Source organism: Dendrobates tinctorius, unplaced genomic scaffold, assembly GCF_039654945.1.
Source record: "Dendrobates tinctorius isolate UK_male_01 unplaced genomic scaffold, ASM3965494v1 ptg000173l, whole genome shotgun sequence".
NCBI classification, from domain to species: domain Eukaryota; kingdom Metazoa; phylum Chordata; class Amphibia; order Anura; family Dendrobatidae; genus Dendrobates; species Dendrobates tinctorius.
The window spans coordinates 8724132-8738144 of record NW_027361840.1 but is presented as its reverse complement, the minus strand read 5'-3'; the positions used below and the strand labels follow the sequence as shown (position 1 = coordinate 8738144).

At 54.1% G+C, this 14013-nt stretch overlaps 1 protein-coding gene across 1 annotated transcript in view; it reads left to right on the top strand.

The window, feature by feature from the left end:
• Positions 1–13116, top strand: part of LOC141054025 (tubulin delta chain-like) — a 28899-nt gene extending 15783 nt beyond the window's left edge. Inside the window, exons 6-11 of the mRNA XM_073551174.1 lie at positions 5704–5845; positions 7658–7843; positions 7920–8015; positions 8420–8495; positions 9276–9417; positions 9500–13116. Of these exons, the coding sequence (XP_073407275.1) occupies positions 5704–5845; positions 7658–7843; positions 7920–8015; positions 8420–8495; positions 9276–9417; positions 9500–9735 (878 nt within the window). The 3' untranslated portion in view covers positions 9736–13116. The remainder of the gene's footprint in view (positions 1–5703; positions 5846–7657; positions 7844–7919; positions 8016–8419; positions 8496–9275; positions 9418–9499) is intronic.
• Positions 13117–14013: the final 897 nt, after the last annotated feature.

The following is a 14013-nucleotide window of genomic DNA, read 5'->3' as shown; positions in this document are numbered from 1 at the left end:
CGGTAGCCGGTTTTTCTGGAGCCCATGACGGCACCTGTATATTCCCCCCCTTTTTCACTTCTTTGGTGTGCACTATAGTTTGGGTGCTTTTTTTAGTTAGATATAATGTGGTGATAGTTTTACCATGTGTACTAACCTGGGGGGCCTCTCATGCTCTGTAAACCAACTGAAGCGAGGGAGAGGTACCGCCCCTTTTATCTTCAGTAGGGTTTCTGTCCTGACTGGGCGGATCCCCCCTCTCATGTGTGCCGTCATGGGCTCCGGAAAAAACGGCTACCGGTAAGTAACCTTGGTGTTTTCACCTCTTGATAGAGTTGTGGCGGAATCTGTCGATATCGTTCCCGGATAGGGGCCGCTCCTGCTGTGGGGACTTCATGAGTGATGGCGGTGGTACACCCAAAATCGTCCTCATGATTAGCAAAACTTCATTGTACTGTCCAAGCAATGTTTTTATCTGTGAGAGTTGGGCTGCAGTTAATCCATAAAGCTCGGCCCACATCTGCTTCAAAATATTTTGGCCCTTCTCTTGTGCCGAGACTTCGTGGGCCTGCAAGGTTCGTATTGTTACTTCTCAAGGATCCTCGGGGTATACTCGTAATTGAACCGCAGGAGCTGGCAGCACTTCTTCTAACGGCCTTACTAGTTTGGCCAGTACAGTCCGTGCTTTCAGAACGGTGTCTTGGTCTTCAAGGTTAACGCAGCGTACCAGGACTGTTCCTTTTTGCACCGTAGCCAGGGAACGGGCCACCAGTATGCCAGGAGGTAAGCGCTCTGAGTGACACGGCTTCACCTGCACCTCCACGCCCTCTAAAGGTATCGGGGCTCGAATTGACAGGGCCACCACTGTCTGTTCAGGAGGTAGCACAAGCAGGGGAGCCACTGACGCGATGACCTTGCCCAGAGCCTCGCCCTCCCGGCAGTCCTGATGCACTCGCGCACCTCGTACCAGCTACTGGAATACCTGTCCCTGAGCTGTGCGAGAACCCCACTGCTTCAGGATCTTCTGTGTGGGATCATTTAGTAGTAAGTGGCTGAACTCTTGTAAAATATTCATGCCTAGGGTGACGGGGTGCCGTTGGTCAGCTTCTCCTTGAGTTAGCACCACCCCTCTGCGACCAAGGGATTTGCCACACAACGTCACCTGCACCCACACTACCCCGGCAACCGGGACCGGCAATTGGTTGGCGGCTATTAGCCTAATCATGGGCCCCCACTGGGGTCTTGCTGCCTCCGGGAAGTTTTGTTGAAAGTACGTTGCAGGCATGGTGGTTACCTGTGACCCCGTGTCTACCAGACACCGGACGGCCCGGCCCTCCACTTCTGCCCAAACCACCGGACACTTTGCTACCAAATCTTCGGGACTTCCACCACCCCTAGTTGTGGTTTTCGGCTCCGAGCGGCATCCCCCCAGCCCGGAGACCTTTAGTTTAATGGCCGCCGGGGTGGGTGTCTCCCACGCCGCGGACACTCTCGGGCAAAGAGGCCTGGTTCTCCACACTCAAAACACCGGGCCTGTGTAGGCTGACCACTCCACGGGGAGCGTGATCCCCAGGAGCCGGGGTTAAAGCTAGGTCGTCCAGTCTCGGTTCTTCTCTTTACTTCGGCCAAATCGCCCTTAATATTTTTCAGCTCTTGCTTCATCTCCTCCACCCACTGAGGCTCCTCGACTACATTCGCGGAGGCCTCCACACCTCAGATTTTCCCCACGGGGACCGCCAACCCCTGCTCCCGCTCTCGAGCACGTGCCTGACTTCCCACCTCTGAAAAGTCTATTCGGGGATTCATTCTGATCTGCTCCCGCAGTGCCTGTTTGAGTAATGGATCTCGCAAACCAGTCACCAGTAGGTCACGTAGGGTAATGTCAACAGGTCCTACCCCTACCCCGTCCTTTCTTTCTATAGCCGTATGCAATTCCTGGAGGACATTCATATACTCTGTGATCGTCTCCCCCTCTACCTGCATCCGACTAAACAAATGGGTCCTTAACTCTCCCACAATAGTAGGTTCCCCATGGGTCTGTTCTACTATCTGCAACACTTTTTCAAAAGTGTTGCGGTGCCCCGGAGGTTTCAACATCACTGACCTCCGCACCTCCCCATCCAGTGCCATGAGTGCCACCTCGGCTTCCAGATCAGGGGTCATTGGGTGCATCCGAAAGAGCCCCCGCATCCGCTCTGTCCAGCTCCATAACATATTATTGGAGCCGGAAAATCTAGGCAGGTTGTTCAGCATGGCTCCCAATGAAATGCTGGAGCGGGGACCCTCATTATTTATAGAGATGACAGCTCCGCCCTGATCGGGGGCACCACTGTCTGCGCTCGGAGACTGCATCCTGCCGACTACGCCAAGTGTAGTGACCAGCAGATTCTCAGGATGCAGTGACGAGACACAAGACAGGGTATAACTTGTATAATCAACTATATAAATGGGAGCCCCTAGGGCCATGCTGAACAGGCAGAAAGGGGTAAACACAAATCTGTCCTCGCAGGGACTCAATAAAACAAACAATACTTTTCTAAGGAAACTGGGAGTACCCCGGCTAGTCCAGATGTAGAAAGCCGGAACGTGGCCAAACTATAGTACTTATGGCTATAGTCCACTTATCCTTCCTTGCGTCACTCGGGATCGCAGATGCGGCCGTTTAGAGATCGTTGATGTGGCTGTCTTGACACCTCGATATTCCGGGAAGATTTGGGCTCGACAGGCCCTGAAGAAACGATGCCGGTGGGGCACAACAGGCCCTGAAGAAACGATGGCGGTGGGGCGCAACAAGCCCTGAAGAAATTATGTCGGTGGGGGCGCAGCAGGTCCTGAAGAAACAATGACGGTGGGGCGCAACAGGCCCTGATGAAACAATGACGGTGGGGCGCAACAGGCCCTGAAAAAACGATGGCGGTGGGGCGCAACAGGCCCTGAAGGAACAATGCCGGTGGGGCGCAGCAGGTCCTGAAGAAATGATGCCGGTGGGGCGCAACAGGCCCTGAAGAAACAATGCCGGTGGGGCGCAACATACCCTGAAGGAACGATGCCGGTGGGGTGCAACAGGCTCTGAAGGAACGATGCCGGTGGGGTGCAACAGGCTCTGAAGGAACGATGCCGGTGGGGCGCAGCAGGTCCTGAAGAAATGATGTCTGTGGGGCGCAACAGGCCCTGAAGAAACGATGTCGGTGGGGCGCAACAGGCCCTGAAGAAACGATGTCGGTGGGGCACGGTAATGACGCAGTTCCCCAAATGACCAGTAGCTGTCCTCTGATAAGGGTCCCTCCACAGCCAGGAAATGGGCCTCTAATGTCGCCTAGGACGAGGTGGTGTCCCCTGAGGCCGGTGATGATAGGGTCGCCGCAGTGGGAGAAGGCCGGGGGGCAGTGTCCAGGCCTCTGTGGCCGGTTTACGTGTAGTCACAGCCGCAACCTTATGTAAGGGATCAGTCTCACAAAGGCAGGGGGCGGCGGGCGTGACTCTCTGCGAACGGGGGCGGGAAGCGGCCTCCGGTAAGTCTCTCAAGTCTCCCTTGTCGGTGAGTGCGCAGTATCCTCCTCACAGGCTCCTGTCGGTGTCCCTCCAAGTCACCCGGCTTCCTGCCTCCTGTCACACTCTCTCCCAACTGCCACCTCAGCGCGCCCCCTGCTCCTTTTATCCTTGCCCCGCCCCCTGTTTCCCTGACAACTTTAGTCAAGTCTCTCCCTTTAATGTCCTCCCAGTATCGTTCCGTCAGGAACCCTGATGGCGGTCCCCTGGGTACCTGCCCGGTCACTGTCTGGGAGTCCTCCTCCCCACACTCAGGGCCACCAGCTAATAGGAATAAGAAATGGCCAATAAGCAAAACAGACAATGGCGTCTCCCGTTCTGCTCTAGGGATGAGCCCCCGACCGTCCTCCTCTTTGTGCTTTTATAGAAAGCTCAAAAGTTTCTGCCTCTGGGAGCCCCCTGCTTCTGGGAGAACCCTGCCTCTGTGTGAACCCTGCCTCTGTGAGACCCCTGCTTCTGGGAGAACCCTGCCTCTGTGAGACCCCTGCCTCTGTGTGAACCCTGCCTCTGTGAGACCTCTGCCTCTGTGTGAACCCTGCCTCTGTGTGAACCCTGCCTCTGTGAGACCCCTGCCTCTGTGTGAACCCTGCCTCTGTGTGAACCCTGCCTCTGTGAGACCCCTGCCTCTGTGTGAACCCTGCCTCTGTGTGAACCCTGCCTCTGTGAGACCTCTGCCTCTGTGAGACCCCTGCCTCTGTGTGAACCCTGCCTCTGTGAGACCCCTGCCTCTGTGTGAACCCTGCCTCTGTGTGAACCCTGCCTCTGTGAGACCCCTGCCTCTGTGTGAACCCTGCCTCTGTGTGAACCCTGCCTCTGTGAGACCCCTGCCTCTGTGTGAACCCTGCCTCTGAGACCTCTGCCTCTGTGTGAACCCTGCCTCTGTGTGAACCCTGCCTCTGTGTGAACCCTGCCTCTGTGTGAACCCTGCCTCTGTGTGAACCCTGCCTCTGTGAGACCCCTGCCTCTGTGTGAACCCTGCCTCTGTGAGACCTCTGCCTCTGTGTGAACCCTGCCTCTGTGTGAACCCTGCCTCTGTGTGAACCCTGCCTCTGTGTGAACCCTGCCTCTGTGTGAACCCTGCCTCTGTGAGACCCCTGCCTCTGTGTGAACCCTGCCTCTGTGTGAACCCTGCCTCTGTGAGACCCCTGCCTCTGTGTGAACCCTGCCTCTGTGAGACCCCTGCCTCTGTGAGACCCCTGCCTCTGTGAGACCCCTGCCTCTGTGTGAACCCTGCCTCTGTGTGAACCCTGCCTCTGTGTGAACCCTGCCTCTGTGTGAACCCTGCCTCTGTGTGAACCCTGCCTCTGTGAGACCCCTGCCTCTGTGAGACCCCTGCCTCTGTGTGAACCCTGCCTCTGTGTGAACCCTGCCTCTGTGTGAACCCTGCCTCTGTGTGAACCCTGCCTCTGTGAGACCCCTGCCTCTGTGAGACCCCTGCCTCTAGGAGCCCCCTGTCTCTGTGAGACCCCTGCCTCTGAGACCCCTGCCGCTGTGAGACCCCTGCCGCTGTGAGACCCCTGCCGCTGTGAGACCCCTGCCTCTGTGAGACCCCTGCCTCTGTGAGACCCCTGCCTCTGTGAGACCCCTGCCTCTGTGAGACCCCTGCCTCTGTGAGACCCCTGCCTCTGTAAGACCCCTGCCTCTAGGAGCCCCTTGCCTCTGTGAGACCCCTGCCGCTGTGAGACCCCTGCCGCTGTGAGACCCCTGCCGCTGTGAGACCCCTGCCGCTGTGAGACCCCTGCCTCTGTGAGACCTCTGCCTCTGTGAGACCTCTGCCTCTGTGAGACCCCTGCCTCTAGGAGCCCCTTGCCTCTGTGAGACCCCTGCCGCTGTGAGACCCCTGCCGCTGTGAGACCCCTGCCTCTAGGAGCCCCCTGTCTCTGTGAACCATTCTGATGTCTTGCGGAGAGCTCTCGTCGTGATCAGCTGCGCTAAGTCCTCCTTGGAAAGCTGAGCATTCATAGATCCATGGATGGTACATGGGTAGGTACACCGCTATTTTATGCATTTTTTGACAAGAGCGGAGTACAGAGGAATGGGTGCATCACTCAGGCGAGCGCTTTTCTCTGTTGCGTCAGTGATTAATCACTTTTAATGAAACCCCTTTCAGAAAGGACACTTTATTGGACTACACAGTATGTAATAAATCGGGATGTCCTTTGTTCTGCCCCTCAGGTTTGGGTTCTCGACTATGTGAAGAGATAAGAGATGCATATCCCGCCGGGTATATTTTGTCTGTCACCGCAGCCCCACACGACACAGGCGACTCTCCGCTCCAGCATTATAACTCGCTGCTCTGCCTGACCTGGATGCAAAGGTAACACAATATGAATCTGGGTTCTGCGACGTGCTCCTGTCCGGTAGTGCAGTGACTTACATACTCTGCTGGGGTCATTTACACAGCTACAGTCATATATTATGGGTACTGCGGAGAGTTGGTCACTGATGCAATCAATTATTCACTGGTTTGAGTTATAGCAATTATTCACTTTTTTAGGTACTGCGTTGGGGTCCTGACCAGTGCTGCATTTATAGATTATTATTATTATTTATTATTATAGCGCCATTTATTCCATGGCACTTTACATGTGAGGAGGGGTGTACATAATACATACAAGTACAGTAATCTTAATGAATACAAGTCACGACTGGTCCAGGAGGAGAGAGGACCCTGCCCGCGAGGGCTCACAATCTACAAGGGATGGGTGATAATACAGTAGGTGAGGGTAGAGCTGGTCGTGCAGCGGTTTGGTGGATCGGTGGTTACTGCAGGTTGTAGGCTTGTCGGAAGAGGTCGGTCTTCAGGCTCTTTTTGAAGGTTTCCATGGTAGGTGAGAGTCTGATATGTTGGGGTAGAGAGTTCCAGAGTATGGGGGAAGCACGGGAGAAATCTTGTATGCGATTGTGGGAAGAGGAGATAAGAGGGGAGTAGAGAAGGAGATCTTGTGAGGATCGGAGGTTTCGTGTAGGTAAGTAGAGGTCACAGATGTACAGAGGACTCAGGCTGTGGATGGCTTTGTATGTCATGGTTAGGGTCTTGTTCTGGGGTCTCTGGGTAATGGGGAGCCAGCGCAGGGATTGACAGAGAGGAGAGGCCGGGGAATAGCGGGGGGACAGGTGGATTAGTCAGGCAGCAGAGTTTAGAATAGATTGGAGGAGAGCGAGAGTGTTAGAGGGGAGGCCACAGAGCAGGAGGTTGCAGTAGTCAAGGCAGGAGATGATGAGGGCATGGACTAGGGTTTTTGCAGATTCTTGGTTGAGGCATGTACGGATCCAGGAAATAGTTTTGAGTTGAAGTCGGCAGGAAGCGGAAAGGGCTTGGATATGTGGTTTGTAGGAGAGATCGGAGTCAAGGATTACCCCGAGGCAGCGAGCTTGTGGGACTGGGAAGAGTGAGCAGCCATTGACTTTAATGGATAGGTCCGTTGGCGGAGTCGAGTGAGATGGGGGAAAGAGGATGAATTCTGTTTTGTCCATATTAAGTTTTAGAAATCTAGCGGAGAAGAAGGATGAAATAGCAGTCAGACATTGAGGGATTCTGGTTAGTAGGGAGGTGATATCTGGTCCGGAGATGTAGATCTGTGTGTCATCAGCATAGAGGTCCACTGTGTCAAAGGCAGAAGACGGGTCCAGGAGGAGGAGGACAGAGTAGTGTCGCTTGGCTTTGGCGGCTAGTAGGTCATTGGTGACCTTAGGGCAGTTTCAGTGGAAGTAGAAGTTAGGCTAAGTGCACACGTTGCAGAAATTTTCTGCTCAAAAACCTGAATCCCTTCCCAGAAACCGCACCTATTTTTCGCTTGCGTTTTTTGGGCGGTTTTGATGCGTTTTTTTTCCGCAGCGGTTTAAAACCGCATGGAAGAGGCCTAAAACGGGGAAAATCCGCAAAATTAATGAGCATGCTGCGTTTTTTATCGCGATGCGGTTTTTTCGCGGTAAAAACGCATCAATGTGCACAAAAAGTGCAAAATGCATAGAAATGACTGCAGCTTATTTTTAGCGGTTTATAGTGAAAACCGCGGTAAAAACCGTTAAAAAAAAGCTGTGTGTGAACACAGCCTTAATCCTATTTTTAGGTACCGCAATGGGGTCTCATTCAGCTATGCAATAATTTTTTTTTTTTTTAACATAGGTTCTGTGACGGGGTCCTCCTGTTCCAGAATGATGAGGTAATGAAGAGAGCGGCCTCTTTTGTGGAAAACAAGACACTCCCTGCGTCTGGGCTTCATCCATCCATCTCCCTGACCTCTATGAACACGCACATTGCCTCCTGTCTTGCAGGGCTCTTCTGTCCTGTATATTCGCTGAGGACCAGAAGGTGCCGTCTTAAGGGTCCTGTATGGGTGATGAAATATTGGGTGTGTTGCACTGACGTCTCTTTTGTGTCATTTCAGTTCGGTGAGTGTAGGCCTGGAGCCCTGGGAGCTGATCCGTTGTCTATGTCCGATGTCCACCATGAAGTTCCTCCACACATCTCTGGTCTGTAACAGGTGAGGGGCGGCTTTCCTGAAATACATGTATCTAATTCCTGCAATTCTGGACAAGTCAGGCGACTGTGGCAGCCATTTACCCCCACCACGGGCGCCGATACTGCCTTAAATTAAGCCAAGAAGATCTCCAAGTGCAGATCCTCTCTATTAGGGCAGAGTCCGACGGCCGTAGAACTCGTTCGAGAATCGCATCGCACGGACTGGCCCAGCACCTCTCCTGACCTGAGCAAGACAGCATGATGGACGAGGTTTACCATGTGATTCTCGCAGGAGAAATACGACCGTCTGACTCTGCCCTTAAGCTGAGCGCTGGCGGTCCTAACAGCGGACCCCTGGCAATCTGCTCCGAACAAGGCAGCTGCAGATTATTTCACTGGTTCCTTTTCGTTTCATGGTATCCACAGGGGAACGGCCTCCTGGGACAAAGTGACGAGCTCCGTGGTGCAGACGATCCCCCGAGCCGATCCACACGGCCGGCTCGTATCCTTTCCTGCAACTACAATATCACTTTTTATTCTTCCTAACGTTCTAAAAATTCTAATAGAATCACAATTTTACTTTAAATATTGATATCCTGGACGCAGCTCTGGGTGTGACTGGAGTGCAGCCCTGCATTACAGTGTAACAACACTGAGAACATCTACAGATACACAATCCAGATAAGTGTCATACTCCAGTCACATCCAGAGCTGCATTCGGCCACTTATGAACCCACGTGATAAGCGGAGCTGACGCTTTTACTGGTGCCGTCCTGGGGATTACACCAGGTTTTGATTTCTTTTATTGAATTTTTTGGTGGCGTTGCGGCAGCTATGAAGCTGGGTTCTTGGTGTTTTTTTTTTATTAAAATGATAATTTATGTATTTTTTCAGACATCGAGATACAATTTTTTTTTTTTTTTTTAAATATATAATTTTTTTGTAAAAAATGTTTATTTTCCCGCTATATTCTTTAGTTCCCCTTCGGGGATTTTCTCCTGTGATCGTTTGATCGCTTCTCCCATACCTCACAGCCAGTATGGGGTGTATAGAGGAAATCGCCGTCTCTTATTATGTGCCGCCCGCGGGGTTAAACCTTTCAGACTTTTGGAAGAAAAGGAGGAAAAAGAACAAAGCAAAGAAATTAAAAATGGTCGGTGACGTGCAGGGTTACTAGGTGCTATGCTCAGCTGTTTCTGTCACCCAGCTTTCCCGGGCTCCGGAGTGCAGGTTACGTGGCACTGCACTACGTCAGCACGATCGTTAACTCTTTCCTGCCCAGCATCACAGTCTGTCCGTATTGGCTGTGGCTCGTAACTCCCAGGACTATCCATTCCTGCTGTCCCGGGACTCGGTGCTGATGAAGCTGCGGCAGGCGTACCGCTGTGTGCCGTGGCACCCCTCCGCCATCCAGTGCTGGACGGGTGAGTGCATGCTCAGACTATTACCCCACAGCCAGCGCGGGGTCATGCACTTTGCTCACGTCTTTGTGTTATCTTTCCGTAGACCCCCAGAACATTTTGGACCCCTCGTGTCACAGCCATTCCCTGACGGTCTGCGCCAATCACTCCAGTGCAGCTGACCTGATGAGCGGCGTCCTGTCCAGGGCCCGGGCGATGTACAACGCAGGAGCTTATCTGCACTGGTACCGGGGGTACGGCTGCGAGGACGACCACTTCCAGATGTCCTTCGATACCCTGACCTCCACAGTGGAGGAATATCGGGGTCTGGGGGTCCCGTGAGCGGCAGAGCAGCCATGACTACGACGCTCCGTAACCTCGGCACACGTATGTGTGAACACCGCAGGCCTGACAGACCAATGGGGGTGAATTGTCCCGATGTCCATTCCTTAGTCCCATCTGTGTCCAGGAAAGCTGGGTGACCAGCAGTATGGCCGCTGCTGCGGCTCCAGCACCTAGCTACAGTCCTGAATGGTAAATGTAGGGCAGAAGGGGTAATGTCATCACCCCAGGGTCATCAGCAGTGGTCTTAGGGTTTATTGGGACTAATAACCGGAGGGCCGATCCTTACCGCGGTCACCGGCTTTCACTTATTTTTTACCCACAAAATGATAATCTGAGCTGTGCTTGCCCTCCCCAGGTCCAGAGCTGTGTCTTTGCTGCTGCCCTGGTCTCTTGTTGATCAGCATTGACATCAGATCGACAGCGCTGCAGACAATCACTGAGCTCAGCAACTCACAGGGTTTACTTTGGCAGAGCGTGCTGAGCTTAGTGTTTGGCTACAGCCCTGTGACGTCACCGCTGCAGCCAAACACAAACCAGGGCAGTGGCGAAGACTCCATGCTGGACCTGGGGAGGGTAAGTACCGGTCAGCTTATTAGTTTACACATCTATGAGCCTGTGGGGAAAAACAGGCAACCCCTTAAAAATCAATGTCAGCAGCATGATGAGGGGGGCGAGACCCTGATTCCAGCACTGTGACACTTACCGGGCTGCTTGCTGAAGTTGTGATAAAAATAACTGATTGGCAGCCTTCTGCGTACACTGTGCATAGGCAGAAAGCGGGCAATGAATGATGGGTGATAGGGCAATACAGAATGAATATGGAGGACTACACGGCAGCAGGGTTACTGGTGATAATCTCCTGCTGATAAAACTACAGCAAGCAGCCCAGTAAGTGACACATTACTGGAATCAGGAGCTCTGCTCCCACATAATGCTGCTGTCAGATTAGGTGATGTACACATTACATAGGTGTCTCTCCTGACTCCGCCGCACACAGGAACGCTCCTGTGCTCTCCGAGAGCCGCTGACAGAATCACCTGTGTCGTCCCTATTCCTCGGCAGCAGCTTCTCTCTTCACCGATCAAAAGGGGAGTTAGGAGACCCCCAAACGGAGTGGCAGCAAATCCCGCTGAAATCCCAGGGTTTAGACTCCTTACATCTGATGTGTACGGGGCCATTACAACAACCAATCAGTATCGGATGAGCTGGGAGTCACCCGCTGCTCCAACTCCAAAAGCCGCGGTGGTCACTGACCCGCTCACCAGTTTACTGACCTCAGCTTTGGGCTTTTTGCAGTGAATGTACCTGATACTAGTGGTCGAGGGGATAATAGCATCGCCCCCTAGTGGTTGGGATAATATCAGCGCCCTTGGTGGGCGAGGGGATATCAGCAACCCTGGTGGTCAAGGGCAGTAGAAGGGATAATAGCAGCGGCCCTAGCGGTTAAGGGGATAATATCAGCGCCCCTGGTGGGCGAGGGCAGTAGAGGCGGTAATATCAGCACCCCTGGTGGGCGAGGGCAGTAGAAGGGGGTAATATCTGCACCCCTGGTGGGCGAGGGCAGTAGAAGGGGTAATATCAGTGGCCCTGGTGGGCGAGGGCAGTAGAGGGGGTAATATCAGCACCCCTGGTGGGTGGCGAGGGCAGTAGAGGGGGTAATATCAGCGTCCCTGGTGGGCGAGGGCAGTAGAGGGGGTAATATCAGCACACCTGGTGGGTGGCGAAGGCAGTAGAGGGGGTAATATCAGCACCGCTGGTGGGTGAGGGCAGTAGATGGGGTAATATCAGCGCCCCTGGTGGGCGACGACAGTAGAAGGGGTAATATCAGTGCCCCTGGTGGGCGAGGGCAGTAGAAGGGGTAATATCAGCACCGCTGGTGGGTGGCGAGGGCAGTGGAGGGGGTAATATCAGCACCGCTTTTGGGTGAGGGCAGTAGAGGGGGTAATATTAGCGCCCCTGGTGGGTGGCGAGGGCAGTAGAGGGGGTGATATCAGCACCGCTGGTGGGTGGCGAGGGCAGTAGAGGGGGTAATATCAGCACCCTGGTGGGTGGCGAGGGCAGTAGAGGGGGTAATATTAGCGCCCCTGGTGGGTGGCGAGGGCAGTAGAGGGGGTAATATCAGCACCCTGGTGGGTGAGGGCAGTAGAGGGGGTAATATCAGCGCCCCTGGTGGGTGAGGGCAGTAGAGGGGGTAATATTAGCGCCCCTGGTGGGTGAGGGCAGTAGAGGGGGTAATATCAGCACCGCTTTTGGGTGAGGGCAGTAGAGGGGGGTAATATCAGCACCCCTGGTGGGCGAGGGCAGTAGAAGGGGTAATATCAGCACCGCTGGTGGGTGAGGGCAGTAGAGGGGGTAATATCAGCACCCCTGGTGGGTGAGGGCAGTAGAGGGGGTAATATCAGCACCCCTGGTGGGTGAGGGCAGTAGAGGGGGTAATATCAGCACCCCTGGTGGGTGAGGGCAGTAGAGGGGGTAATATCAGCACCCTGGTGGGTGAGGGCAGTAGAGGGGGTAATATCAGCACCCCTGGTGGGTAAGGGCAGTAGAGGGGGTAATATCAGCACCCCTGGTGGGTGAGGGCAGTAGCGGGGGTAATATCAGCACCGCTTTTGGGTGAGGGCAGTAGAGGGGGGTAATATCAGCTCCCCTGATGGGTGAGGGCAGTAGTGGGGGTAATATCAGCACCCCTGGTGGGTGAGGGCAGTAGCGGGGGTAATATCAGCACCCCTGGTGGGTGAGGGCAGTAGAGGGGGTAATATCAGCACCCTGGTGGGTGAGGGCAGTAGAGGGGGTAATATCAGCACCCTGGTGGGTGAGGGCAGTAGAGGGGGTAATATCAGCACCCCTGGTGGGTAAGGGCAGTAGAGGGGGTAATATCAGCACCGCTTTTGGGTAAGGGCAGTAGAGGGGGGTAATATCAGCACCGCTTTTGGGTGAGGGCAGTAGAGGGGGGTAATATCAGCTCCCCTGGTGGGCGAGGGCAGTAGAAGGGGTAATATCAGCACCGCTGGTGGGTGAGGGCAGTAGAGGGGGTAATATCAGCACCCCTGGTGGGCGAGGGCAGTAGAAGGGGTAATATCAGCACCGCTGGTGGGTGAGGGCAGTAGAGGGGGTAATATCAGCACCCCTGGTGGGTGAGGGCAGTAGAGGGGGTAATATCAGCACCCTGATGGGTGAGGGCAGTAGCGGGGGTAATATCAGGGTCAGATGATCACCCGGCTTTCCATGAACCAGATGGAACTAAAATTGTCAAGTCAAGGACTGGGTCACTGCTTCGTGCCGTCGGGCTCGCTGAAGGCTCCCCCGTTTCTTCTCATTTCAGTATATTTATTAATAATTTTTATATCCTCAAAATGTTTATTAAATCTTATTCTTTTCTATTGTTTGCGGAGAGAATGTGGTGACAAAACACCAAACATATGATCTCATTGGAAACTGTCAACAAGCATGTGCACAGACAGCTGGGAAGAGGGGCAGGGAGTATTTCCTGCATCAGATGACACCGGGCACGGGCAGAATGCTGCGATGTCAGCTCTGAAGTTTGCAGCATTATTACCTGTTTGCACGGCCCCTGATGTGTGATTGCCCATGTGGCCGGGCCGATCGTCCCCACATTGCGGAGGTAAACGTGCCGCCGCTTAGCCGACAAGTGAGTAAAATGCATTGGCTGCAGCACACTGCATCGGGGGGACGCTGCCGACAGAACGCACGCTGTGCAGGGACAGAACCGGTGCGCTAACCACGCCGGCCCATGAGACCAGGACCATAAACGGGCACCTGTATATGGTTGGGCAGAGTGAACGGTGCAGTCCTCCATAGAGCAGCCGCAACGTCCCTCCTCTATCCCTCTCTATGGTCAGCGTAGGGAGAAAGGAAGCTGAGCGATCAGTCTGAAGCAAGGACAGTGCCAGGGACCAAAGAGGTGGGAAAGTACCAGATCCCGGGGCATAAGGATAAACATTCACTTCCCTCCGCCAGGGATATGTAATATAAGCATATGATTGCCCTAGACCACCAGGATCCGTACAATAACCCCTCACTGCCCCAGACCACCAGGATCCGTACAATAACCCCTGACTGCCCTAGACCACCAGGGATCCGTACAATAACCCCTCACTGCCCTAGACCACCAGGGATCCATACAATAACCCCTCACTACCCTAGACCACCAGGATCCGTACAATAACCCCTCACTGCCCCAGACCACCAGGATCCGTACAATAACCCCTCGCTGCCCTAGCCCACCAGGGATCCGTACAATAATCCCTCGCTGCC